The sequence below is a fragment of the Bombina bombina genome, chromosome 4, assembly GCF_027579735.1.
Source record: "Bombina bombina isolate aBomBom1 chromosome 4, aBomBom1.pri, whole genome shotgun sequence".
In the NCBI taxonomy this organism is placed as follows: Eukaryota; Metazoa; Chordata; class Amphibia; order Anura; family Bombinatoridae; genus Bombina; species Bombina bombina.
Genome location: NC_069502.1, coordinates 1,056,504,257 through 1,056,529,248, shown reverse-complemented (window position 1 = coordinate 1,056,529,248; position 24,992 = coordinate 1,056,504,257). Strand labels below are relative to the sequence as shown.

The window sequence follows — 24,992 nt, the reverse complement described above, 5'->3', positions numbered from 1 at the left end:
CATCATCATTCTGATACTGATAATGGTTCTTCTGGTTCAGAGGTTTCTGTCTCAGAGGTTGATGCTGATAAATCTTTGTATTTGTTCAAGATGGAATTTATTCGTTCTTTATTTAAAGAAGTATTAATTGCATTAGAAATAGAGGATTCTGGTCCTCTTGATACTAAATCTAAACGTTTAAATAAGGTTTTTAAATCTCCTGTAGTTATTCCAGAAGTGTTTAATCTCCCTGATGCTATTTCTGAAGTAATTTCCAGGGAATGGAATAATTTGGGTAATTCTTTTACGCCTTCTAAACTTTTAAGCAATTATATCCTGTGCCATCTGACAGATTAGAGTTTTTTTGGGACAAAATCCCTAAGGTTATGGGGCTGTCTCTACTCCTGCTAAATGTGCTACTATTCCTACGGCAGATAGTAATTCATTTAAGGATCCTTTAGATAGGAAAATTGAATCCTTTCTAAGAAAAGCTTACTTATGTTCAGGTAATCTTCTTAGACCTGCTATATTTTTAGCGGATGTTGCTGCAGCTTCAACTTTTTGGTTAGAAGCTTTAGCGCAACAAGTAACAGATCGTAATTTTATAGCATTATTATTATTCTATAACATGCTAATAATTTTATTGGTGATACCATCTTTTGATATCATTAGAGTTGATGTCAGGTATATGTCTCTAGCTATTTTAGCTAGAAAAGCTTTATGGATTAAACTTGGAATGCTGATATGTCTTCTAAGTCAACTTTGCTTTCCCTTTCTTTCCAGGGTAATAAATTATTATCTCAACTGTTTCTGGAAGGAAGGGAACTTTTTTACCAAAGGATATAAAATCTAAGGTAAATTTAGGTCTAATAATCATTTTCGTTCCTTTCCTCACAATAAGGAACAAAAGCCTGATCCTTCATCCTCAGGAGCGGTATCAGTTTGGAAACTATTTCCAGTTTGGAATATATCCAAGCCTTATAGAAAACCTATAGCCAGCTCCTAAGTACCCATGAAGGTGCGGACCTTATTCCAGCTCAGCTGGTATGGGGCAGATTACGTTTTCTTCAAAGAAATTTTGATCAATTCCGTTCTCAATTTCTGGTTTCAGAACATTGTTTCAGAAAGGTACAGAATTGGCTTCAGTTAACGCCTCCTGCTAAGAGATTTTTTTCTTTCCCGTGTCCCAGTTAACACAGCAAAGGCTCAGCATTTCTGAAATGTGTTTCAGATCTAGAGTTGGCTGGAGTAATTATGCCAGTTCCAGTTCTGGAACAGGGGCTGGGGTTTTATTTTATCTCTTCATTGTACCAAAGAAGGTCAATTCCTTCAGACCAGTTCCGGATCTATCAATATTGAATCGTTATGTAAGGATACCAACATTCAAGATGGTTACTGTAGGACTATCCTGCCTTTTGTTTAGCAAGGGCATTATATGTCTACAATAGATTTACAGGATGTGTATCTGCATATTCCGATTCATCCAGATCACTTTTAGTGTCTGAGATTCTCTTTTTAGACAAGCATTACCAGTTTTGTGGCTCTACCGTTTGGCCTAGCCTCAGTTCCAAGAATTTTTTTCAAAGGTTCTCGGTGCCCTTCTTTCTGTAATCAGAGAACAGGGTTTTGGTATTTCCTTATTGGACGATATCTGGGTACTTGCTCAGTCTTCTCATTTTCGAAGAATCTCATACGAATCGACTTGTGTTGTTTCTTCAAGTTCATGGTTGGAGGATCAATTTACCAATCAGTTCATTGATTCCTCAGACAAGGGTAACCTTTTTAGGTTTCTAGATAGATTCAGTGTCTATGACTCTGTCCTTGTCAGACAAGAGAAGTTTAACATTGATATCAGCTTGTCAAAACCTTCAGTCACAATCATTCCCTTTGGTAGCCTTATGCATGGAAATTTTAGGTCTTAGGACTGCCGCATCAGATGCGATCTCCCTTGCTCGTTTTCACATCGGACCTCTTCAGCTCTGTATGCTGAACCAATGGTGCAGGGATTACTCAAAGATATCTCAATTAATATCTTTAAACCGATTATATGACACTCTCTGACATGGTGGACAGATCACCATCGTTTAGTTCAGGGGGCTTCTTTGTTCTTCCGACCTGGACTATAATCTCAACAGATGCAAGTCTTACAGGTTGGGGAGCTGTGTGGGGGTATCTGACGGCACAAGGGGTTTGGGAATCTCAGGAGGTGAGATTTCCGATCAATATTTTGGAACTCCGTGCAATTTTCAGAGCTCTTCAGTCTTGGCCTCTTCTGAAGAGAGAGTTGTTCATTTGTTTTCAGATAGACAATGTCACAACTGTGGCATACATCAATCATCAAGGAGGGACTCACAGTCCTCTGGCTATGAAAGAAGTATCTCGAATTTTGGTTTGGCCGGAATCCAGCTCCTGTCTAATCTCTGCGGTTCATATCCCAGGTATGGACAATTGGAAAGCGGATTATCTCAGTCGCCAAACGTTGCACCTGGGCGAATGGTCTTCACCCAGAGGTATTTCCTCAGATTGTTCAAATGTGGGAACTCCCAGAAATAGATCTGATGGCTTCTCATCTAAACAAGAAACTTCCCTGGTATCTGTCCGGATCCCGGGATCCTCGGGCGGAGGCAGTGGATGCATTATCTCTTCCTTACAAGTGTCATCCTGCCTATATCTTTCCGCCTCTAGTTCTTCTTCCAAGGGTATTCTCCAATATTCTAAAGGAATGCTCGTTTGTCCTGCTGGTAGCTCCAGCATGGCCTCACAGGTTTTGGTATGCGGATCTTGTCCGGATGGCCTCTTGCCAGCTGTGGACTCTTCCGTTAAGACCAGTCTTTCTGTCTTAAGGTTCTTTTTTCCATCAGGATCTCAAAACCTTAATTTTAAGGTGTGGAGTTTGAACGCTTGATTCTTGGTCAAAGAGGTTTCTCTGACTCTGTGATTGATACTATGTGACAGGCTCGTAAATCTGTATCTAGAGAGATATATTATAGAGTCTGGAAGACTTATATTTCTTCAGGATGGTTTAGATAAAGGTTTGTCCGCAAGTTTCTTGAAAGACAAATCTCTGCTCTTTCTGTTCTTTTTCACAGAAGGATTGCTAATCTTCCTGATATTCATTGTTTTGTACAACCTTTGGTTCGTATAAAACTTGTCATTAAGTCAATTTCTCCTCCTTGGAGTTTGAATTTGGTTCTGGGGGCTCTTCAAGCTCCTCCTTTTGAACCCATGCATTCTTTGGTCGTTATATTACTTTCTTGGAAAGTTTTGTTTCTTTTGGCCATCTCTTCTGCCAGAAGAGTCTCTGAATTATCTACTCTTTTTTGTGAGTCTCCTTTTCTGATTTTGCATCAGGATAAGGCGGTGCTGCGAACTTCTTTTGAATTTTTTAGCTAAGGTTGTGAATTCTAACAACATTAGTAGAGAAATTGTGGTTCCTTCATTATGTCCTAATCCTATGAATTCTAAGGAGAAATCATTGCATTCTTTGGATGCTGTTAGAGCTTTGTAATATTATGTTGAAGCTACTATGTCTTTCCGAAAGACTTCTAGTCTATTTGTCATCTTTTCCGGTTCTAGAAAAGGCCAGAAAGCTTCTGCCATTTCTTTGGCATCTTGGTTGAAATCTTTATTTCATCATGCCTATGTTGAGTCGGGTAACACTCCGCCTCAAAGGATTACAGCTCATTCTACTAGGTTAGTTTCTACTTCCTGGGCGTTTAAGAATGAAGCTTCGGTTGATCAGATTTGCAAAACAGCAACTTGGTCCTCTTTGCATACTTTTACTAAATTCTACCATTTTGATGTGTTTTCTTCTTCTGAAGCAGTTTTTGGTAGAAACGTACTTCAGGCAGTGGTTTCAGTTTTAATCTTCTGCTTATGTTTTTTCATTAAAATTTTATTCTGGGTGTGGATTATTTTCAGCAGGAATTGGCTGTCTTTATTTTATCCCTCCCTCTCTAGTGACTCTTGTGTGGAAAGATCCACATCTTGGGTAATCATTATCCCATACGTCACTAGCTCATGGACTCTTGCTAATTACATGAAAGAAAACATAATTTATGTAAGAACTTACCTGATAAATTCATTTCTTTCATATTAGCAAGAGTCCATGAGGCCCGCCCTTTTTTGTGGTGGTTTTGATTTTTTTGTATAAAGCACAATTATTCCAATTCCTTATTGTATATGCTTTCGCACTTTTTTCTTATCACCCCACTTCTTGGCTATTCGTTAAACTGAATTGTGGGTGTGGTGAGGGGTGTATTTATAGGCATTTTAAGGTTTGGGAAACTTTGCCCCTCCTGGTAGGAATGTATATCCCATACGTCACTAGCTCATGGACTCTTGCTAATATGAAAGAAAGGAATTTATCAGGTAAGTTCTTACATAAATTATGTTTTCCTTAGATTTCTGGAGGATGAGGCGGTCCCTCGTACTAAATTGGTATCCTTCCTAAGGTGTTTTCGGACCATAATATTAAGCAAGAAACTGTTGTTTCTTCGTTTTGTCCTTATCCCTCTTCTCAGAAGGAATGTTTATTGCACAACCTGGATGTTGTGCATGCTCTGCAGTTCTATCTGCAGGCAACTAGGAACATTTTTGTCACTCTACTGCCTTTTTGTTGTATTTTCTGGTTAACGGAAGGGCCAGAAGGCCTCTTCTTCTACTACTCTTTCCTTTTGGTTGGAAAGTGTTTTTCGGTTGGCTTATGAGACAGCTGAACATCAGCCTCCTGAAAGAATTACGGCTCATTACAACTAGGGCTCTCTCTTATTTTTGGGTCTTTAATAATTATGCTTCTGTGGAACAGATCTGCAAGGCAGCCACTTGGTCCTTGTTGCAAACTTTTTCCAAATTTTACAGATTCAATGTTTTTTTGCCTCAGCTGAGGCTTCCTTTGGGAGGAAAGTTCTTCAAGCGGTGGTGCCTTCTGTTTAGGTCAGCCTGTGTTGTTTATTCCTCCTTTCCATTCTGTGTCCTCTAGCTTGGGTATTGGTTCCCACTAGTAATTGAATAGATTTGTGGACTCTCCATGCCATTGGAAAGAAAACTAAATTTATGCTTACCTGTTAAATTCTTTTATTTCCTGGCATAAAGAGTCCACGACCCGCCCTTATTTTTTACAACGGCTTTTGCTATTTTCTAAACTTCAGGCACCTCTACACCCTTTGGGTCCTCTTCTCTTTCCATGTTTCCTCGGCTGAATGACTGGGGATTGTGGGAAGTGGGAGGATACTTAAAGCTTTGCTTGGGTGTTCTTTGCCTCCACTTAGTGGCCAGGAGTTGAATTCCCACTAGTAATTTAATGGATTTGTGGACTCTCCATACCAGGAAAGAAAAGAATTTCAGGTAAGCATATAAATTTAGGTTTTTTTGTCCTTTCTGTCCTGATGCTGTGCCATTGCATTCTGTTGTCCCTTGTGCCTAGCACTCATGAAGATTATAAATTGTTCTTTTTACTGCTAAACAAAATGAGACTTCTCAGTTTGTACTGTGACATGTTTTTTTGTGTGCCTTCAACAGAGGGACAATTTGACAGACTTTAACGACAAGTCCCTTTGTTTAACCATCTGCAAAAACATATACATTTGTTAATTTACAAAATATTTTAGTAATATTGCATCAACTTACGCGTAAATATATAATGCAGATGTTTCCAATATAACATGGAATAAGAAATTGTTACAAAACAACAAAAAGCAATCACCACTATTAAGAATAAATATGAAATTAATATCAAAATTACGATTTTTGAGAAATGTGATTAATAATTTTGCAAGGTACTGTACATGCAAAGGCTAAATGCATAAAAACACAAAATATAAACTATAAATTTAAAATATCATAAAACTTAAAGTGAATGTCAACTTTCATGATAAAGTGTCCTGTTTTAAAATTTTTTTATTAAAAACAGGGGCACTTCATGCATGAAAGTTTACATTGCACCGGATTTTACAAATACTTACCACCTTCTCCTGAAACGCCGGATCGCCGATCCCCCCGCCTGCTTCTTCCTGCTGTACTTACACAGTAATTTTGAAACCGGCTTCCTCCAATCAAGGCGTGGCCTCACCAGATGAACGCTCCTGGGGGAAAGCCGTGATTGGAGGAAGCTGGTTTCTTCATTGCTGACGAAGTACAGAGGACCTGTTTTTAATTGTTTTGTTTTTTTTCAAAACCGGGCACTTTATCATGAAAGTTGACATTCACTTTAAATTAAAAGATCTGAAGTTTAAATTAAAATACAAAGCACAAAGGGTTAATGTAACATCCATTTTATGTAGGGCTATATTGTACTGTGCTTGCTTCCTATGATTAAGCGCTAGTGCAGTGCGAAACGTGTTAGGGAAGTCTCTCTTTGAGGGGCCTTTCTTGTGAGGGATCCTACTAGATAATCTAGCATGAGGGGCCTTTCTTGTGAGGGATCCTACTAGATAATCTAGCATGAGGGGCCTTTCTTGTGAGGGATCCTTCTAGATAATCTAGCATGAGGGGCCTTTCTTGTGAGGGATCCTTCTAGATAATCTAGCATGACGGGCCTTTCTTGTGAGGGATCCTTCTAGATAATCTAGCATGAGGGGCCTGTCTTGTGAGGGATCCTTCTAGATAATCTATCATGAGGGGCCTTTCTTGTGTGGGATCCTTCTAGATAATCTAGCATGAGGGGCCTTTCTTGTGTGGGATCCTTCTAGATAATCTAGCATGAGGGGCCTTTCTTGTGAGGGATCCTTCTATATAATCTAGCATGAGGGGCCTTTCTTGTGTGGGATCCTGATAATCTAGCATGAGGGGCCTTTCTTGTGAGGGATCCTTCTAGATAATCTAGCATGAGGGGCCTTTCTTGTTAAGGATCCTTCTAGATAATCTAGCATAAGGGGCCTTTCTTGTGTGGGATCCTTCTAGATAATCTAGCATGAGGGGCCTTTCTTGTGAGGGATCCTTCTAGATAATCTAGCATGAGGGGCCTTTCTTGTGAGGGATCCTTCTAGATAATCTAGCATGAGGGGCCTTTCTTGTGTGGAATCCTTCTAGATAATCTAGCATGAGGGGCCTTTCTTGTGAGGGATCCTTCTAGATAATCTAGCATGAGGGGCCTTTCTTGTGAGGGATCCTTCTAGATCATCTAGCATGAGGGGCCTTTCTTGTTAAGGATCCTTCTAGATAATCTAGCATAAGGGGCCTTTCTTGTGTGGGATCCTTCTAGATAATCTAGCATGAGGGGCCTTTCTTGTGAGGGATCCTTCTAGATAATCTAGCATGATTGGCCTTTCTTGTTAAAAGGATCCTTATAGATAATCTAGCATGAGGGGCCTTTCTTGTGAGGGATCCTACTAGATAATCTAGCATGAGGGGCCTTTCTTGTGAGGGATCCTACTAGATAATCTAGCATGAGGGGCCTTTCTTGTGAGGGATCCTTCTAGATAATCTAGCATGAGGGGCCTTTCTTGTGAGGGATCCTTCTAGATAATCTAGCATGACGGGCCTTTCTTGTGAGGGATCCTTCTAGATAATCTAGCATGAGGGGCCTTTCTTGTGAGGGATCCTTCTAGATAATCTATCATGAGGGGCCTTTCTTGTGAGGGAACCTTCTAGATAATCTAGCATGAGGGGCCTTTCTTGTGTGGGATCCTTCTAGATAATCTAGCATGAGGGGCCTTTCTTGTGAGGGATCCTTCTATATAATCTAGCATGAGGGGCCTTTCTTGTGTGGGATCCTGATAATCTAGCATGAGGGGCCTTTCTTGTGAGGGATCCTTCTAGATAATCTAGCATGAGGGGCCTTTCTTGTTAAGGATCCTTCTAGATAATCTAGCATAAGGGGCCTTTCTTGTGTGAGATCCTTCTAGATAATCTAGCATGAGGGGCCTTTCTTGTGAGGGATCCTTCTAGATAATCTAGCATGAGGGGCCTTTCTTGTGAGGGATCCTTCTAGATAATCTAGCATGAGGGGCCTTTCTTGTGTGGGATCCTTCTAGATAATCTAGCATGAGGGGCCTTTCTTGTGAGGGATCCTTCTAGATAATCTAGCATGAGGGGCCTTTCTTGTGAGGGATCCTTCTAGATCATCTAGCATGAGGGGCCTTTCTTGTTAAGGATCCTTCTAGATAATCTAGCATAAGGGGCCTTTCTTGTGTGGGATCCTTCTAGATAATCTAGCATGAGGGGCCTTTCTTGTGAGGGATCCTTCTAGATAATCTAGCATGATTGGCCTTTCTTGTTAAAAGGATCCTTCTAGATAATCTAGCATAAGGGGCCTTTCTTGTGTGGGATCCTTCTAGATAATCTAGCATGAGGGGCCTTTCTTGTGAGGGATCCTTCTATATAATCTAGCATGAGGGGCCTTTCTTGTGAGGGATCCTTCTAGATCATCTAGCATAAGGGGGAACTTTAGAGAACTGGCCCCCTACCACAAGAGTTGCTTTTTAATGAGCCTCTTCATACATATATGATATCATGTGCCATTCATTCTGCTGTCCCTTGTGCCTAGCCTATTTCCTGAGTATTTTTGGAACAATACTGTTTCTCCTTCTTTCTTGAAATAGGTGCTAGTTTTCTGCATATGCAATATGGTGGGCAATAAGTAGTAGGGGAATAGATCCTGAAGGCTTCTGAGAAGTTTCCATCTTCACCGTCTTAAATAACAATTTATTTTCACCACTCAAGACTCCCTTTCATGTGCTTAAATTCTTGTGAAATCACGTTTTATTTGAATCTAGAAAACACTTCCCTCAATATACATTGTGAAACTAGCATGTTGTAATACAGAACAGTTGAACTACGGTTTTAATATACCATATATTGTGTTGCATCATTTTTTTTCTTATGCCTGTGTCTGCTGTTTGTAAGTGTAATATGGTACTGTACAGACTAATCAAACACAGCTTTAAAGGGCTATTAAACAGTTCTCCTTTGGTAAAAACATATTAACCCCTTAATGACAACTGACGTACCAGGTACGTCATGCAAAAACTAACTGTTAATGACAATAGATGTACCTGGTACGTCAGTTGTCTAACAGAGTGCTGGAAGTGATCACAATCGCTTCCAGTAGCTCTGAGGGTATTGCAGTGATGCCTCGATATGGAGGCATCCTGCAATACCCCTTTACAAGCCTCCGATGCAGAGAGAGCCACTCTGTGGCCCTCTCTGCACCGGTAGTGATGGTGCCGATGGTGCCTTTGTCCGGTGGGAAGAGGGAGCGTGTGCGCGAGCGTGCACGATGCGCGCGTATGCACGTGGGCGCGCGTGCACGTGCAGATGCGCGCATTAGCCACACTGACACCAATGAAAAAGGAAGGGGAAAAAAAGTTTTTTTTTTTTTTTTTTTTACATTTAAAAGGATCTGGGAGGGGGAGGTGGTGGGGGTATTGTGGGGGGGGGGGCTGCTGCACTACAGAAATAATTAAACATACAAATAAAAGTTATAAATAAAATTAAAATAGTTTGGTTTGTGGGGCCAAACTGGGTACTGGCAGACAGCTGCCAGTACCCAAGATGGCGGTAATTAGGTAGGGAAGAGGGTTAGAGAGCTGGAAGGGGGGGGGATCAGGGAGGTTGGTGCTAAGACAGGGGTCCATCACAACTAAAATATTTTATAATTTTTATTTAAAAAAAAAAAAACTCTTTTATTTAGTACTGGCAGACTTTCTGCCAGTACTTAAGATGGCGGTAACAATTGTGGGGTGGGGGAGGGAAGAGAGCTGTTTGGGAGCGATCAGGGGGTGGGATGTGTCAGGTGGGAGGTACCTAATTTAACCCCTTCACTGCTGGGCTTAATTCACGTGTGGTGCGCAGCATTTTGCGGCCTTCTAATTACCAAAAAGCAACGCCAAAGCCATATAAGTCTGCTATTTCTGAACAAAGGGGATCCCAGAGAAGCTTTTACATCAATTTCTGCCATAATAGCACAAGCTGTTTGTAAATAATTTCAGTGAGAAACCTAAAATTGTGAAAAATGTAAAGTTTTTTTTTTTATTTGCTCGCATTTGGCGGTGAAATGGTGGCATAAAATATACCAAAATGGGCCTAGATCAATACTTGGGGTTGTCTACTACACTACACTGAAGCTAAAATTAACCCTACAAGCTTTCTACAAGCTCCCTAATTAACCCCTTCACTCCTGGGCATAAAACATGTGTGGTGCGCAGCGGCATTTAGCGGTCTTCTAATTACCAAAAAGCAACCACAAAGCCATATAAGTCTGTTATTTCTGAAAAAGGGGATCCCAGAGAAGCATTTACAACCATTTGTGCCATAATTGCAGAAGCTGTTTGTAAATAATTTCAGTGGGAAACCTAAAGTTTGTGACAAAATTTGTGAAAAAGTGAACTTTTTTTTTATTTTATCGCATTTGGCGGTGAAATGGTGGCATGAAATATACCAAAATGGGCCTAGATCAATACTTTGGGATGTCTTCTAAAACAAAATATATACATGTCAAGGGATATTCAGGTATTCCTGACAGGTATCAGGGTTCCAAAGTAACTAGCGCTAATTTAAAAAAAAAGTTTTTTGGAAATAGCGAAGTGCTACTTATATTTATTGCCCCATAAATTGCAAAAAAAGCAAAGAACATGTAAACATTGGGTATTTCTCAACTCAGGACAAAATTTATAAGCTATTTAGCATGGGTGTTTTTTGGTAATTGTAGATGTGTAACAGATTTTGGGGGTCAAAGCTAGAAAAAGTGTGTTTTTTTCCATTTTTTCCTCATATTTTATTATTTTTTTTTTTTAGTAAATTATAAGATATGATGAAAATAATGGTATCTTTAGAAAGTCCATTTAATGACGAGAAAAACTGTATATAATATGTGTGGGTACAGTAAACGAGTAAGAGGAAAATTACAGCTAAACGCAAACACTGCAGAAATGTAAAAATAGCCATTGTCATTAAGGGTAAGAAAATTGAAAAATGGTCCGGTCATTAAGGGGTTAATCAAAAAAGCATTAGAAGAAACAGATTGTGTAAAAAACTGCAAAAAATGTACTTGTTTTCTTGCAAAATTAGCACCAAGAAATTCTCAATGTTGCCCATGCCCTCAGTGTGATAAGAGATCTGACATTTTGGCAACTTAGATTACAATCTGTGCTTGAGTAAATCTGACTTCCTGTTATCTAGTATATTCACTAGTAAACCAGCTCATGTCACTCCAAGAGTTTTATGACTTCAGGCTAGATAAAACTTCCTGCAGGAAGTAATGGGCTCTGTACAAATGAAGTGGTTAAAAAAAAAAAAAAAGGTACACTCCATTTAAAATAATAGAAAATCATTGCAATATGTATAAGTCACTGCTTAGTGCTTTTTTATTACCACAATGAAACAGACCGTTTAATAACCTTTTAAGTGCATGATAATGTGAATAAATTGTATTACATGCTAGTTATTTAATATGTTCCAAAGCACTTTTATTTTCCTGTGTATGGTATTGACAACAATGTTTTTTTCATTTAATAAGCCCCTTTGTAGAGACTGCTTTACCACATAAACAGCATTATTCTAATTGAACTCTTTTTAACTCTTTTTGTGAAGGACTGGGGCAAGCCAGGGGACTTATGGAACCTTAACATTAAGTGGCACGTTCCATCAGCTGAAGAAATTGACTTTGCATATTACTTGCTGGACAACTTTTTGCAGCCAGAATTGATTAAATTAGATTGTTATGGAAACGGAGAGCTTGAGATGTCAAGGTGCATTACTTTTCACAAGCGCTGAAAACTAATTTCTTTTAACCTGTAAATTACTGATATATTTCTCTTTTCTTTAAAGGGATGAGGTGTTACAGTGTCTCACCATTGTACATAACTGTCTTACCGGCTCAGGGAATCTTCTACCTCCTCTGCAAGGAGAAAAAGTAACTCACTTGTAAGTTTGGAACAATGTGAGGTAGATTGCTTTAATGAAGTTTTTCATGTTAAACTTTTGTAAAGTCTTATAAAGACAACATCATATTATATAAAAGGCCAAGTGTGTTTGTCCGAAGCTGCCATGCCCAGTAGAGACAGCAGGGGAGAGAAATAGAAAGAGAGGGGGAGAGACAAAAAGAGATAGGAAAGAGCTAAAGAGATGGGAAAGTGCAGAAGAGAGGGGGGAGAGAGAGCAAAAGAGAGGGGAAAGAGCAAAAGAGAGGGGGAGAGAGAGCAAAAGAGAGAGGGAGAGAGAGCAAAAGAGAGGGGGGGAGAGAGCAATACAGAGGTGGGGAGAGAGAGAAAAAGAGAGGGGAGAGAGAGCAATAGAGAGGGGGAAAGAGAGAGCAAAAGAGAGGGATAGAGGGAGAGAGACAGAGCAAAAGAGGGGGGAGAGAGAGAGCGCAAAAAAGAGAGGGGGGAGAGAGAGAGCGCAAAAAAGAGAGGAGGGGAGAGAGAGAGCGCAAAAAAGAGAGGGGGAGAGAGAGCACAAAAGATAGGGGGAGAGAGATCGTAAAAGAGAGGGGAAGAGCGCAAAAGAGAGGGGGGAGACGGAGCAAAAGAGAGGGGGAGAGCGGGAGAGAGGGAGCGCAAAAGAGGGGGGAAAGATAGCGCGAAAGAGAGGGGGGATAGAGAGCGCAAAAGAGAGGGGGAGAGAGAGAGTGCAAAAGAGAGGTGGAGAGAGCGCAAAAGAGAGAACACAACAGAGAGGGGGAGAGAGAGAGCGCAAAAGAGAGGAGGGGGGGAGAGAGAGCATAAAAGAGAGGGGGGGGGAGAAAGCAAAAGAGAAGGAGAGAGAGAGCAAAAGAGGTGGAGCAAGAGAGAGCGCAAAAGAGAGGGGGGGAGAGCACAAAAGGGGGGGGAGAGCAAAAAAGAGGTGGAGCGAGAGAGAGAGCGCAAAAGAGAGGGGGGAGAGCGCGCAAAAGGTGGGGGGGGGAGAGCAAAAAAAGAGGTGGAGCGAGAGAGAGCGTAAAAGAGAGAGGGAGAGAGAGAGCAAGGGGTGGGACCGCTGTACTGAAAAAAATGGTCCGTGTGAACGGGCTTTAGGACTAGTTTAATAATAATTGGAAATCTCAAACAGGAAGAACAAAGTTTTAATACCAATACCTTTTATCAAAGTCCTAGACATAGTTGAAAAATAAGTTTACCCCTGCTTGTATCAACCTGTTGGGCTGTACTACAGAATAAATATGTAGTGTGTGTCTGTATGTATGTGTATATATATATATATATATATATATATATATATAAATATATTCTATATATCTTCTCTCCTTTCTTTTCTCTCTCTGCACCTTATCCTGATCAAACTTTTCAGACTTTATCTCCTGCTACATGACTAATATGGCATGGCTATTATATGATCAAAGTACAAATAAATGTCTGATTGGTTCAGGCATGTACTGTATTTCTTTCATGTAATTAGCAAGAGTCCATGAGCTAGTGACGTATGGGATATACATTCCTACCAGGAGGGGCAAAGTTTCCCAAACCTTAAAATGCCTATAAATACACCCCTCACCACACCCACAAATCAGTTTTACAAACTTTGCCTCCTATGGAGGTGGTGAAGTAAGTTTGTGCTAGATTCTACGTTGATATGCGCTCCGCAGCAGGTTGGAGCCCGGTTTTCCTCTCAGCGTGCAGTGAATGTCAGAGGGATGTGAGGAGAGTATTGCCTATTTGAATGCAATGATCTCCTTCTACGGGGTCTATTTCATAGGTTCTCTGTTATCGGTCGTAGAGATTCATCTCTTACCTCCCTTTTCAGATCGACGATATACTCTTATATATATATATATACCATTACCTCTGCTGATTTTCGTTTCAGTACTGGTTTGGCTTTCTACAAACATGTAGATGAGTGTCCTGGGGTAAGTAAGTCTTATTTTCTGTGACACTCTAAGCTATGGTTGGGCACTTTTTTTATAAAGTTCTAAATATATGTATTCAAACATTTATTTGCCTTGACTCAGGATGTTCAACATTCCTTATTTTCAGACAGTCAGTTTCATATTTGGGATAATGCATTTGAATCAATAATTTTTTCTTACCTTAAAAAATTTGACTTTTTCCCTGAGGGCTGTTAGGCTCGCGGGGGCTGAAAATGCTTCATTTTATTGCATCATTCTTGGCGCGGACTTTTTTGGCGCAAAATTTTTTTCTGTTTCCGGCGTCATACGTGTCGCCGGAAGTTGCGTCATTTTTTGACGTTCTTTTGCGTCAAAAGTGTCGGCGTTCCGGATGTGGCGTCATTTTTGGCGCCAAAAGCATTTAGGCGCCAAATAATGTGGGCGTTTTATTTGGCGCTAAAAAAATATGGGCGTAACTTTTGTCTCTACATTATTTAAGTCTCATTATTTATTGCTTCTGGTTGCTAGAAGCTTGTTCACTGGCATTTTTTTCCCATTCCTGAAACTGTCATTTAAGGAATTTGATCAATTTTGCTTTATATGTTGTTTTTTCTATTACATATCGCAAGATGTTCCACGTTGCAACTGAGTCAGAAGATACTTCAGGATAATCGCTGCCCGGTGCTGGAGCTACCAAAGCTAAGTGTATCACTTTTGGTATCTGTTCCTTCAGCTGTTGTTTGTATTAAATGTTATGACAAACTTGTTAATGCAGATAAAATTTCCTTTAGTACTGTTACATTACCTGTTGCTGTTCCGTCAACATCTAATACTCAGAGTGTTCCTGATAACATAAGAGATTTTGTTTCTAAATCCATTAAGAAGGCTATGTCTGTTATTTCTCCTTCTAGTATACCTAAAAGTCTTTTAAAACGTCTCTTTTTTCAGATGAATTTTTAAATGAACATCATCATTCTGATACTGAGGTTGATGCTGATAAATCTTTGTATTTGTTCAAGATGGAATTTATTCGTTCTTTATTTAAAGAAGTATTAATTGCATTAGAAATAGAGGATTCTGGTCCTCTTGATACTAAAACTAAACGTTTAAATAAGGTTTTTAAATCTCCTGTAGTTATTCCAGAAGTGTTTCCTGTCCCTGATGCTATTTCTGAAGTAATTTCCAGAGAATGGAATAATTTGGGTAATTCATTTACTCCTTTTAAAACGTTTTAAGCAATTATATCCTGTGCCATCTGACAGATTAGAGTTTGGGACAAAATGAATTAATGGGGCTGTCTCTACTCCTGCTATATTTTTAGCGGATGTTGCTGCAGCTTCAACTTTTTGGTTAGAATCTTTAGCGCAACAAGTAACAGATCATAATTCTCATAGCATTATTATTCTATAACATGCTAATTATTTTATTTGTGATGCCATCTTTGATATCATTAGAATTGATGTCAGGTATATGTCTCTAACTATTTTAGTTAGAAGAGCTTTATGGCTTAAAACTTGGAATGCTGATATGTCTTCTAAGTCAACTTTGCTATCCCTTTCTTTCCAGGGTAATAAATTATTCGGTTCTCAGTTGGATTCTTTTATCTCAACTGTTACTGGAAGGAAGGGAACTTTTTTACCACAGGATAAAAAATCTGAGGTAAATTTAGGTCTAATAATTGTTTTCGTTCCTTTCATCACAACAAGGAACAAAAGCCTGATCCTTCATCCTCAGGAGCGGTATCAGTTTGGAAACCTTCTTCACTTTGGAATATATCCAAGCCTTATAGAAACCCAAAGCCAGCTCCTAAGTCCCCATGAAGGTGCGGCCCTCATTCCAGCTCAGCTGGTATGGGGCAGTTTACGTTCTTTTCAAAGAAATTTGGATCAATTCCGTTCACAATCTCTGGTTTCAGAACATTGTTTCAGAAGGGTACAGAATTGGCTTCAAGTTAAGGCCTCCTGCAAAGAGATTTTTTTTCTTTCCCGTGTCCCAGTAAACCCAGCAAAGGCTCAAGCATTTCTGAAATGTGTTTCAGATCTAGAGTTGGCTGGAGTAATTATGCCAGTTCCAGTTCTGGAACAGGGGCTGGGGTTTTATTCTATCTCTTCATTGTACCAAAGAAGGTCAATTCCTTCAGACCAGTTCCGGATCTATCAATTTTAAATCGTTATGTAAGGATACCAACATTCAAGATGGTAGCTGTAAGGACTATCCTGCCTTTTGTTCAGCAAGGGCGTTATATGTCTACAATAGATTTACAGGATGCATATCTGCATATTCCGATTCATCCAGATCACTTTTAGTTACTGAGATTCTCTTTTTTAGACAAGCATTACCAGTTTTGTGGCTCTACCGTTTGGCTTAGCATCAGCTCCAAGAATTTTTTCAAAGGTTCTCGGTGCCCTTCTGTCTGTATTCAGAGAACAGGGTATTGGTATTTCCTTATTTGGACGATATCTTGGTACTTGCTCAGTCTTCACATTTAACAGAATCTCATACGAATCGACTTGTGTTGTTTCTTCAAGATCATGGTTGGAGGATCAATTTACCAAAAAGTTCATTGATTCCTCAGACAAGGGTAACCTTTTTAGGTTTCCAGGTAGATTCAGTGTCTATGACTCTGTCTTTGTCAGACAAGAGAAGTCTAACATTGATATCAGCTTGTCAAAACCTTCAGTCACAATCATTCCCTTTGGTAGCCTTATGCATGGAAATTTTAGGTCTTAGGACTGCCGCATCGGACGCGATCTCCTTTGCTCATTTTCACATGCGACCTCTTCAGCTCTGTATGCTGAACCAATGGTGCAGGGATTACACAAAGATATCTCAATTAATATCTTTAAAACCGATTGTACGACACTCTCTGACGTGGTGGACAGATCACCATCGTTTAGTTCAGGGGGCTTCTTTTGTTCTTCCGACCTGGACTGTAATTTCAACAGATGCAAGTCTTACAGGTTGGGGAGCTGTGTGGGGGTCTCTGACGGCACAAGGGGTTTGGGAATCTCAGGAGGTGAGATTACCGATCAATATTTTGGAACTCCGTGCAATTTTCAGAGCTCTTCAGTCATGGCCTCTTCTGAAGAGAGAGTCGTTCATTTGTTTTCAGACAGACAATGTCACAACTGTGGCATACATCAATCATCAAGGAGGGACTCACAGTCCTCTGGCTATGAAAGAAGTATCTCGAATTCTGGTTTGGGCGGAATCCAGCTCCTGTCTAATCTCTGCGGTTCATTTCCCAGGTATAGACAATTAGGAAGCGGATTATCTCAGTCGTCAAACGTTGTATCCGGGCGAATGGTCTCTTCACCCAGAGGTATTTCTTCAGATTGTTCAAATGTGGGAACTTCCAGAAATAGATCTGATGGTTTCTCATCTAAACAAGAAACTTCCCAGGTATCTGTTCAGACCCCGGGATCCTCAGGCGGAGGCAGTGAATGCATTATCACTTCCTTGGAAGTATCATCCTGCCTATATCTCTCCGCCTCTAGTTCTTCTTTCAAGAGTAATCTCCAAGATTCTGAAGGAATGCTCGTTTGTTCTGCTGGTAGCTCCAGCATGGACGGATTCTTTTTCGGATGGCCTCTTGCCAACCGTGGGCTCTTCCGTTAAGACCAGACCTTCTGTCGCAAGGTCCTTTTTCTTCTGTTATGTGTGATCAGTCCACGGGTCATCATTACTTCTGGGATATAACTCCTCCCCAACAGGAAATGCAAGAGGATTCACCCAGCAGAGCTGCATATAGCTCCTCCCCTCTACGTCAGTCCCAGTCATTCTCTTGCACCCAACGACTAGATAGGATGTGTGAGAGGACTATGGTGATTATACTTAGTTTTTATGACTTCAATCAAAAGTTTGTTATTTTACAATAGCACCGGAGCGTGTTATTACTTCTCTGGCAGAGTTTGAGGAAGAATCTGCCAGAGTTTTTTACTATGATTTTATCCGGAGTTGTTAAGATCATATTGCTGTTCTCGGCCATCTGAGGGAGGTAAAGGCTTCAGATCAGGGGACAGCGGGCAGATGAATCTGCATTGAGGTATGTAGCAGTTTTTATTTTCTGAATGGAATTGATGAGAAAATCCTGCCATACCGTTAAAATGACATGTATGTATACACTTCAGTATTCTGGGGATGGTATTTCACCGGAACTACTCTGTTAAAGGTCACTAATCCTTTTAATAACTATTTATCATGTTAAACGTTTTTGCTGGAATGTAGAATCGTTTACATTGCTGAGGTACTGTGTGAATAAATATTTGGGCATTATTTTCCACTTGGCAGCCTTTTTTACTTTTATTTGTGACAGTTTCGTTTCTCTTCACTGCTGTGTGGGAGAGGGAGGGGCCGTTTTTGGCGCTCTTTGCTACGCATCAAAAAATTCCAGTCAGTTACTTTTATATTTCCTGCATGATCCGGTTCATCTCTGACAGATCTCAGGGGTCTTCAAACTTCTTTGAAGGGAGGTAAATTCTCTCAGCAGAGCTGTGAGAATTCTTATAGTGACTGTGAATAAAAACGTTGCTTTGCATTTTTTATGTCAAATTTAATTAGTGTTATTTTACTAATGGGAACAAGCCTTTGCTAAAAGTTGTGTTGTTTTAAAGTTTGATGCTATAACTGTTTTTCAGTTCATTATTTCAACTGTCATTTAATCGTTTAGTACCTCTTTGAGGCACAGTACGTTTTTGCTAAAAAAGATTATAACCAAGTTGTAAGTTTTTTTGCTAGTGTGTTAAACATGTCTGACTCAGAGGAAGATATCTGTGTCATTTGTTCCAATGCCAAGGTGGAGCCCAATAGAAATTTATGTACTAACTGTATTGATGCTACTTTAAATAAAAGTCAATCTGTACAATGTGAACAAATTTCACCAAACAGCGAGGGGAGAGTTATGCCGACTAACTCGCCTCACGCGGCAGTACCTGCATCTCCCGCCCGGGAGGTGCGTGATATTATGGCGCCTAGTACATCTGGGCGGCCATTACAGATAACATTACAAGATATGGCTACTGTTATGACTGAAGTTTTGTCTAAATTACCAGAACTAAGAGGCAAGCGTGATCACTCTGGGGTGAGAACAGAGTGCGCTGACAATACTAGGGCCATGTCTGATACTGCGTCACAGCTCGCAGAGCATGAGGACGGAGAGCTTCATTCTGTGGGTGACGGTTCTGATCCAAACAGATTGGATTCAGATATTTCAAATTTTAAATTTAAATTGGAAAACCTCCGTGTATTACTAGGGGAGGTCTTAGCAGCTCTTAATGATTGTAACACCGTTGCAATACCAGAGAAACTGTGTAGGTTGGATAAATACTTTGCGGTACCGGCGAGTACTGACGTTTTTCCTATACCTAAGAGACTAACTGAAATTGTTACTAAGGAGTGGGATAGACCCGGTGTGCCGTTCTCACCCCCTCCAATATTTAGAAAGATGTTTCCAATAGACGCCACCACTCGGGACTTATGGCAAACGGTCCCTAAGGTGGAGGGAGCAGTTTCTACTTTAGCTAAGCGTACCACTATCCCGGTGGAGGATAGCTGTGCTTTTTCAGATCCAATGGATAAAAAATTAGAGGGTTACCTTAAGAAAATGTTTGTTCAACAAGGTTTTATATTGCAACCCCTTGCATGTATCGCGCCGATTACGGCTGCGGCAGCATTTTGGATTGAGTCTCTGGAAGAGAACCTTAGTTCATCTACGCTAGACGACATTACGGACAGGCTTAGAGTCCTTAAACTAGCTAATTCTTTCATTTCGGAGGCCGTAGTACATTTAACCAAACTTACGGCTAAGAACTCAGGATTCGCCATACAGGCACGTAGGGCGCTGTGGCTAAAATCCTGGTCAGCCGATGTTACTTCTAAGTCCAAATTACTTAATATACCTTTCAAGGGGCAGTCTTTATTTGGGCCCGGTTTGAAAGAAATTATCGCTGACATTACAGGAGGTAAGGGCCACGCCCTACCTCAAGACAAAGCCAAAGCTAAGGCTAGACAGTCTAATTTTCGTCCCTTTCGGAATTTCAAAACAGGAGCAGCATCAACCTCCACTGCACCAAAACAGGAGGGAGCTGTTGCTCGTTACAGGCAAGGCTGGAAGCCTAACCAGTCCTGGAACAAGAGCAAGCAGGCCAGGAAACCTGCTGCTGCCCCAAAGACAGCATGAATCGAGAGCCCCCGATCCGGGACCGGATCTAGTGGGGGGCAGACTTTCTCTCTTCGCCCAGGCCTGGGCAAGAGATGTTCAGGATCCCTGGGCACTAGAGATCATATCTCAGGGATACCTTCTAGACTTCAAATTATCTCCCCCAAGAGGGAAATTTCATCTGTCAAGGTTGTCAACAAACCAGATAAAGAAAGAGGCGTTTCTACGCTGTGTACAAGATCTGTTATTAATGGGAGTGATCCATCCGGTTCCGCGGTCGGAACAAGGACAAGGGTTCTACTCAAACCTGTTTGTGGTTCCCAAAAAAGAGGGAACTTTCAGGCCAATCTTAGATTTAAAGATTCTAAACAAATTCCTAAGAGTTCCATCCTTCAAAATGGAAACTATTCGGACAATCTTACCCATGATCCAAAAGGGTCAGTACATGACCACAGTGGATTTAAAAGATGCTTACCTTCACATACCGATCCACAAAGATCATCACCGGTATCTAAGGTTTGCCTTCTTAGACAGGCACTACCAGTTTGTAGCTCTTCCATTCGGATTGGCTACGGCTCCAAGAATCTTCACAAAGGTTCTGGGTGCCCTTCTGGCGGTACTAAGACCGCGAGGGATTTCGGTAGCTCCGTACCTAGACGACATTCTAATACAAGCTTCAAGCTTTCAGACTGCCAAGTCTCATACAGAGTTAGTTCTGGCATTTCTAAGGTCGCATGGATGGAAAGTGAACGAAAAGAAGAGTTCTCTTTTTCCTCTCACAAGAGTTCCATTCTTGGGGACTCTTATAGATTCTGTAGAAATGAAGATTTACCTGACAGAAGACAGGTTAACAAAGCTTCAAAATGCATGCCGTGTCCTTCATTCCATTCAACACCCGTCAGTAGCTCAATGCATGGAGGTGATCGGCTTAATGGTAGCGGCAATGGACATAGTACCTTTTGCACGCCTACACCTCAGACCGCTGCAATTGTGCATGCTAAGTCAGTGGAATGGGGATTACTCAGATTTGTCCCCTACTCTGAATCTGAATCAAGAGACCAGAAATTCTCTTCTATGGTGGCTTTATCGGCCACACCTGTCCAGGGGGATGCCATTCAGCAGGCCAGACTGGACAATTGTAACAACAGACGCCAGCCTACTAGGTTGGGGCGCTGTCTGGAATTCTCTGAAGGCTCAGGGACTATGGAATCAGGAGGAGAGTCTCCTTCCAATAAACATTCTGGAATTGAGAGCAGTTCTCAATGCCCTTCTGGCTTGGCCCCAATTAACAACTCGGGGGTTCATCAGGTTTCAGTCGGACAACATCACGACTGTAGCTTACATCAACCATCAGGGAGGGACAAGAAGCTCCCTAGCAATGATGGAAGTATCAAAGATAATTCGCTGGGCAGAGTCTCACTCTTGCCACTTGTCAGCAATCCACATCCCGGGAGTGGAGAACTGGGAGGCGGATTTCTTGAGTCGACAGACTTTTCATCCGGGGGAGTGGGAACTTCATCCGGAGGTCTTTGCCCAAATACTTCGACGTTGGGGCAAACCAGAGATAGATCTCATGGCGTCTCGCCAGAACGCCAAACTTCCTCACTACGGGTCCAGATCCAGGGATCCGGGAGCGGTTCTGATAGATGCTTTGACAGCACCTTGGAACTTCGGGATGGCTTATGTGTTTCCACCCCTCCCGCTGCTTCCTCGATTGATTGCCAAAATCAAACAGGAGAGAGCATCAGTGATTCTAATAGCGCCTGCATGGCCACGCAGGACTTGGTATGCAGATCTAGTGGACATGTCATCCTGTCCGCCTTGGTCTCTACCTCTAAGACAGGACCTTCTGATACAGGGTCCATTCAGACATCAAAATCTAAATTCTCTGAAGCTGACTGCTTGGAAATTGAACGCTTGATTTTATCAAAACGTGGTTTTTCTGAGTCGGTTATTGATACCCTGATACAGGCTAGGAAGCCTGTTACCAGAAGGATTTACCATAAAATATGGCGTAAATACCTATACTGGTGCGAATCCAAAGGTTACTCCTGGAGTAAGGTTAGGATCGCTAGGATATTGTCTTTTCTTCAAGAAGGTTTAGAAAAGGGTTTATCAGCTAGTTCATTAAAGGGACAGATTTCAGCTCTGTCCATCTTGTTACACAGGCGTCTGTCAGAAAATCCAGACGTCCAGGCTTTTTGTCAGGCTTTAGCTAGGATCAAGCCTGTGTTTAAAGCTGTTGCTCCGCCATGGAGTTTAAACTTAGTTCTTAACGTTTTACAAGGTGTTCCGTTTGAACCCCTTCATTCCATTGATATAAAATTGTTATCTTGGAAAGTTCTGTTTTTAATGGCTATTTCCTCGGCTCGAAGAGTCTCTGAGTTATCAGCCTTACATTGTGATTCTCCTTATCTGATTTTTCACTCAGACAAGGTAGTTCTGCGTACTAAACCTGGGTTCTTACCTAAGGTAGTCACTAACAGGAATATCAATCAAGAGATTGTTGTTCCATCCTTGTGTCCAAATCCTTCTTCAAAGAAGGAACGTCTTCTACACAATCTGGATGTAGTTCGTGCCCTCAAGTTCTACTTGCAGGCAACTAAAGATTTTCGCCAAACTTCTTCCCTGTTTGTCGTTTATTCTGGACAGAGGAGAGGTCAAAAAGCTTCTGCTACCTCTCTCTCTTTTTGGCTTCGTAGCATAATACGTTTAGCCTATGAGACTGCTGGACAGCAGCCTCCTGAAAGAATTACAGCCCACTCCACTAGAGCTGTGGCTTCCACTTGGGCCTTTAAGAATGAGGCCTCTGTTGAACAGATTTGCAAGGCTGCAACTTGGTCTTCGCTTCATACTTTTTCCAAATTTTACAAATTTGACACTTTTGCTTCTTCGGAGGCTATTTTTGGGAGAAAGGTTCTTCAGGCAGTGGTTCCTTCTGTATAATGAGCCTGCCTATCCCTCCCGTCATCCGTGTACTTTTGCTTTGGTATTGGTATCCCAGAAGTAATGATGACCCGTGGACTGATCACACATAACAGAAGAAAACATAATTTATGCTTACCTGATAAATTCCTTTCTTCTGTTGTGTGATCAGTCCACGGCCCGCCCTGTTTTAAGGCAGGTAAATATTTTTTAAATTATACTCCAGTCACCACTTCACCCTTGGTTACTCCTTTCTCGTTGATTCTTGGTCGAATGACTGGGACTGACGTAGAGGGGAGGAGCTATATGCAGCTCTGCTGGGTGAATCCTCTTGCATTTCCTGTTGGGGAGGAGTTATATCCCAGAAGTAATGATGACCCGTGGACTGATCACACAACAGAAGAAAGGAATTTATCAGGTAAGCATAAATTATGTTTTTCCATCAGGATCTCAAATCTTTAAATTTAAGGGTATGGAGATTGAACGCTTGATTCTTGGTCAAAGAGGTTTCTCTGACTCTGTGATTGATACTATGTTACAGGCTCGTAAATCTGTATCTAGAGAGATATATTATAGAGTCTGGAAGACTTATATTTCTTAGTGTCTTCTCATCAATTCCGAGAATTTTTTTACAGTTTCTTCAGGATGGTTTAGATAAAGGTTTATCCGCAAGTTCCTTGACAGGACAAATCTCTGCCCTTTTTGTTCTTTTTCACAGAAAGATTGCTAATCTTCCTGATATTCATTGTTTTGTACAAGACTTGGTTTGTATAAAACCTGTCATTCAGTCAATTTCTCCTCCTTGGAGTTTGAATTTGGTTCTGGGGGCTCTTCTAGCTCCTCCTTTTGAACCCATGCATTCATTTGGACATTAAACTTCTTTCTTGGAAAGTTTTGTTTCTTTTGGCCATCTCTTCTGCCAGAAGAGTCTCTGAATTATCTGCTCTTTCTTGTGAGTCTCCTTTTCTGATTTTTCATCAGGATAAGGCGGTGTTGCGAACTTCTTTTGAAATTTTTCCTAAGGTTGTGTATTCTAACAACATTAGTAGAGAAATTGTGGTTCCTTCATTATGTCCTAATCCTAAGAATTCTAAGGAGAAATCATTGCATTCTTTGGATGTTGTTAGAGCTTTGTATTATTATGTTGAAGCTACTAAGTCTTTCCGAAAGACTTCTAGTCTATTTTTCATCTTTTCTGGTTCTAGAAAAAGCCAGAAAGCTTCTGCCATTTCTTTGGCATCTTGGTTGAAATCTTTAATTCATCATGCCTATGTCGAGTCGGGTAAAACTCCGCCTCAAAGGATTACAGCTCATTCTACTAGGTCAGTTTCTACTTCCTGGGCGTTTAGGAATGAAGCTTCGGTTGATCAGATTTGCAAAGCAGCAACTTGGTCCTCTTTGCACACTTTTACTAAATTCTACCATTTTGATGTGTTTTCTTCTTCTGAAGCAGTTTTTGGTAGAAAAGTACTTCAGGCAGCGGTTTCAGTTTGAATCTTCTGCTTATGTTTTCATTAAACTTTATTTTGGGTGTGGATTATTTTCAGCAGGAATTAGCTGTCTTTATTTTATCCCTCCCTCTCTAGTGACTCTTGCGTGGAAAGATCCACATCTTGGGTAGTCATTATCCCATACGTCACTAGCTCATGGACTCTTGCTAATTACATGAAAGAAAACATAATTTATGTAAGAACTTACCTGATAAATTCATTTCTTTCATATTAGCAAGAGTCCATGAGGCCCACCCTTTTTGTGGTGGTTATGATTTTTTTGTATAAAGCACAATTATTCCAATTCCTTATTTTATATGCTTTCGCACTTTTTTCTTATCACCCCACTTCTTGGCTATTCGTTAAACTGATTTGTGGGTGTGGTGAGGGGTATATTTATAGGCATTTTAAGGTTTGGGAAACTTTGCCCCTCCTGGTAGGAATGTTTATCCCATACTTCACTAGCTCATGGACTCTTGCTAATATGAAAGAAATTAATTTATCAGGTAAGTTCTTACATAAATTATGTTTTCTGGCGTTGTCATATAGTGCTATAAAATTGAGACATGGGGCACTAGGACTATTATTGTTGTTCAAGACAAAAAAATTCCCTTCAGACATCCGGCGGCCCCATCTGAAAAGGGCAATGTTATCTGTGTCATCTGATATTTTCAGATTCTGGAGC

The 24,992-nt window shown here is 40.8% G+C and overlaps 1 protein-coding gene across 1 annotated transcript in view; it reads left to right on the top strand.

Moving 5' to 3' along the window:
- Positions 1-24,992, top strand: part of PSME4 (proteasome activator subunit 4) — a gene marked incomplete in the record, with an annotated part of 938,614 nt that overhangs the window by 587,844 nt on the left and 325,778 nt on the right. Inside the window, 2 exon segments of the mRNA XM_053712692.1 lie at positions 11,509-11,666; positions 11,746-11,841. Of these exon segments, the coding sequence (XP_053568667.1) occupies positions 11,509-11,666; positions 11,746-11,841 (254 nt within the window).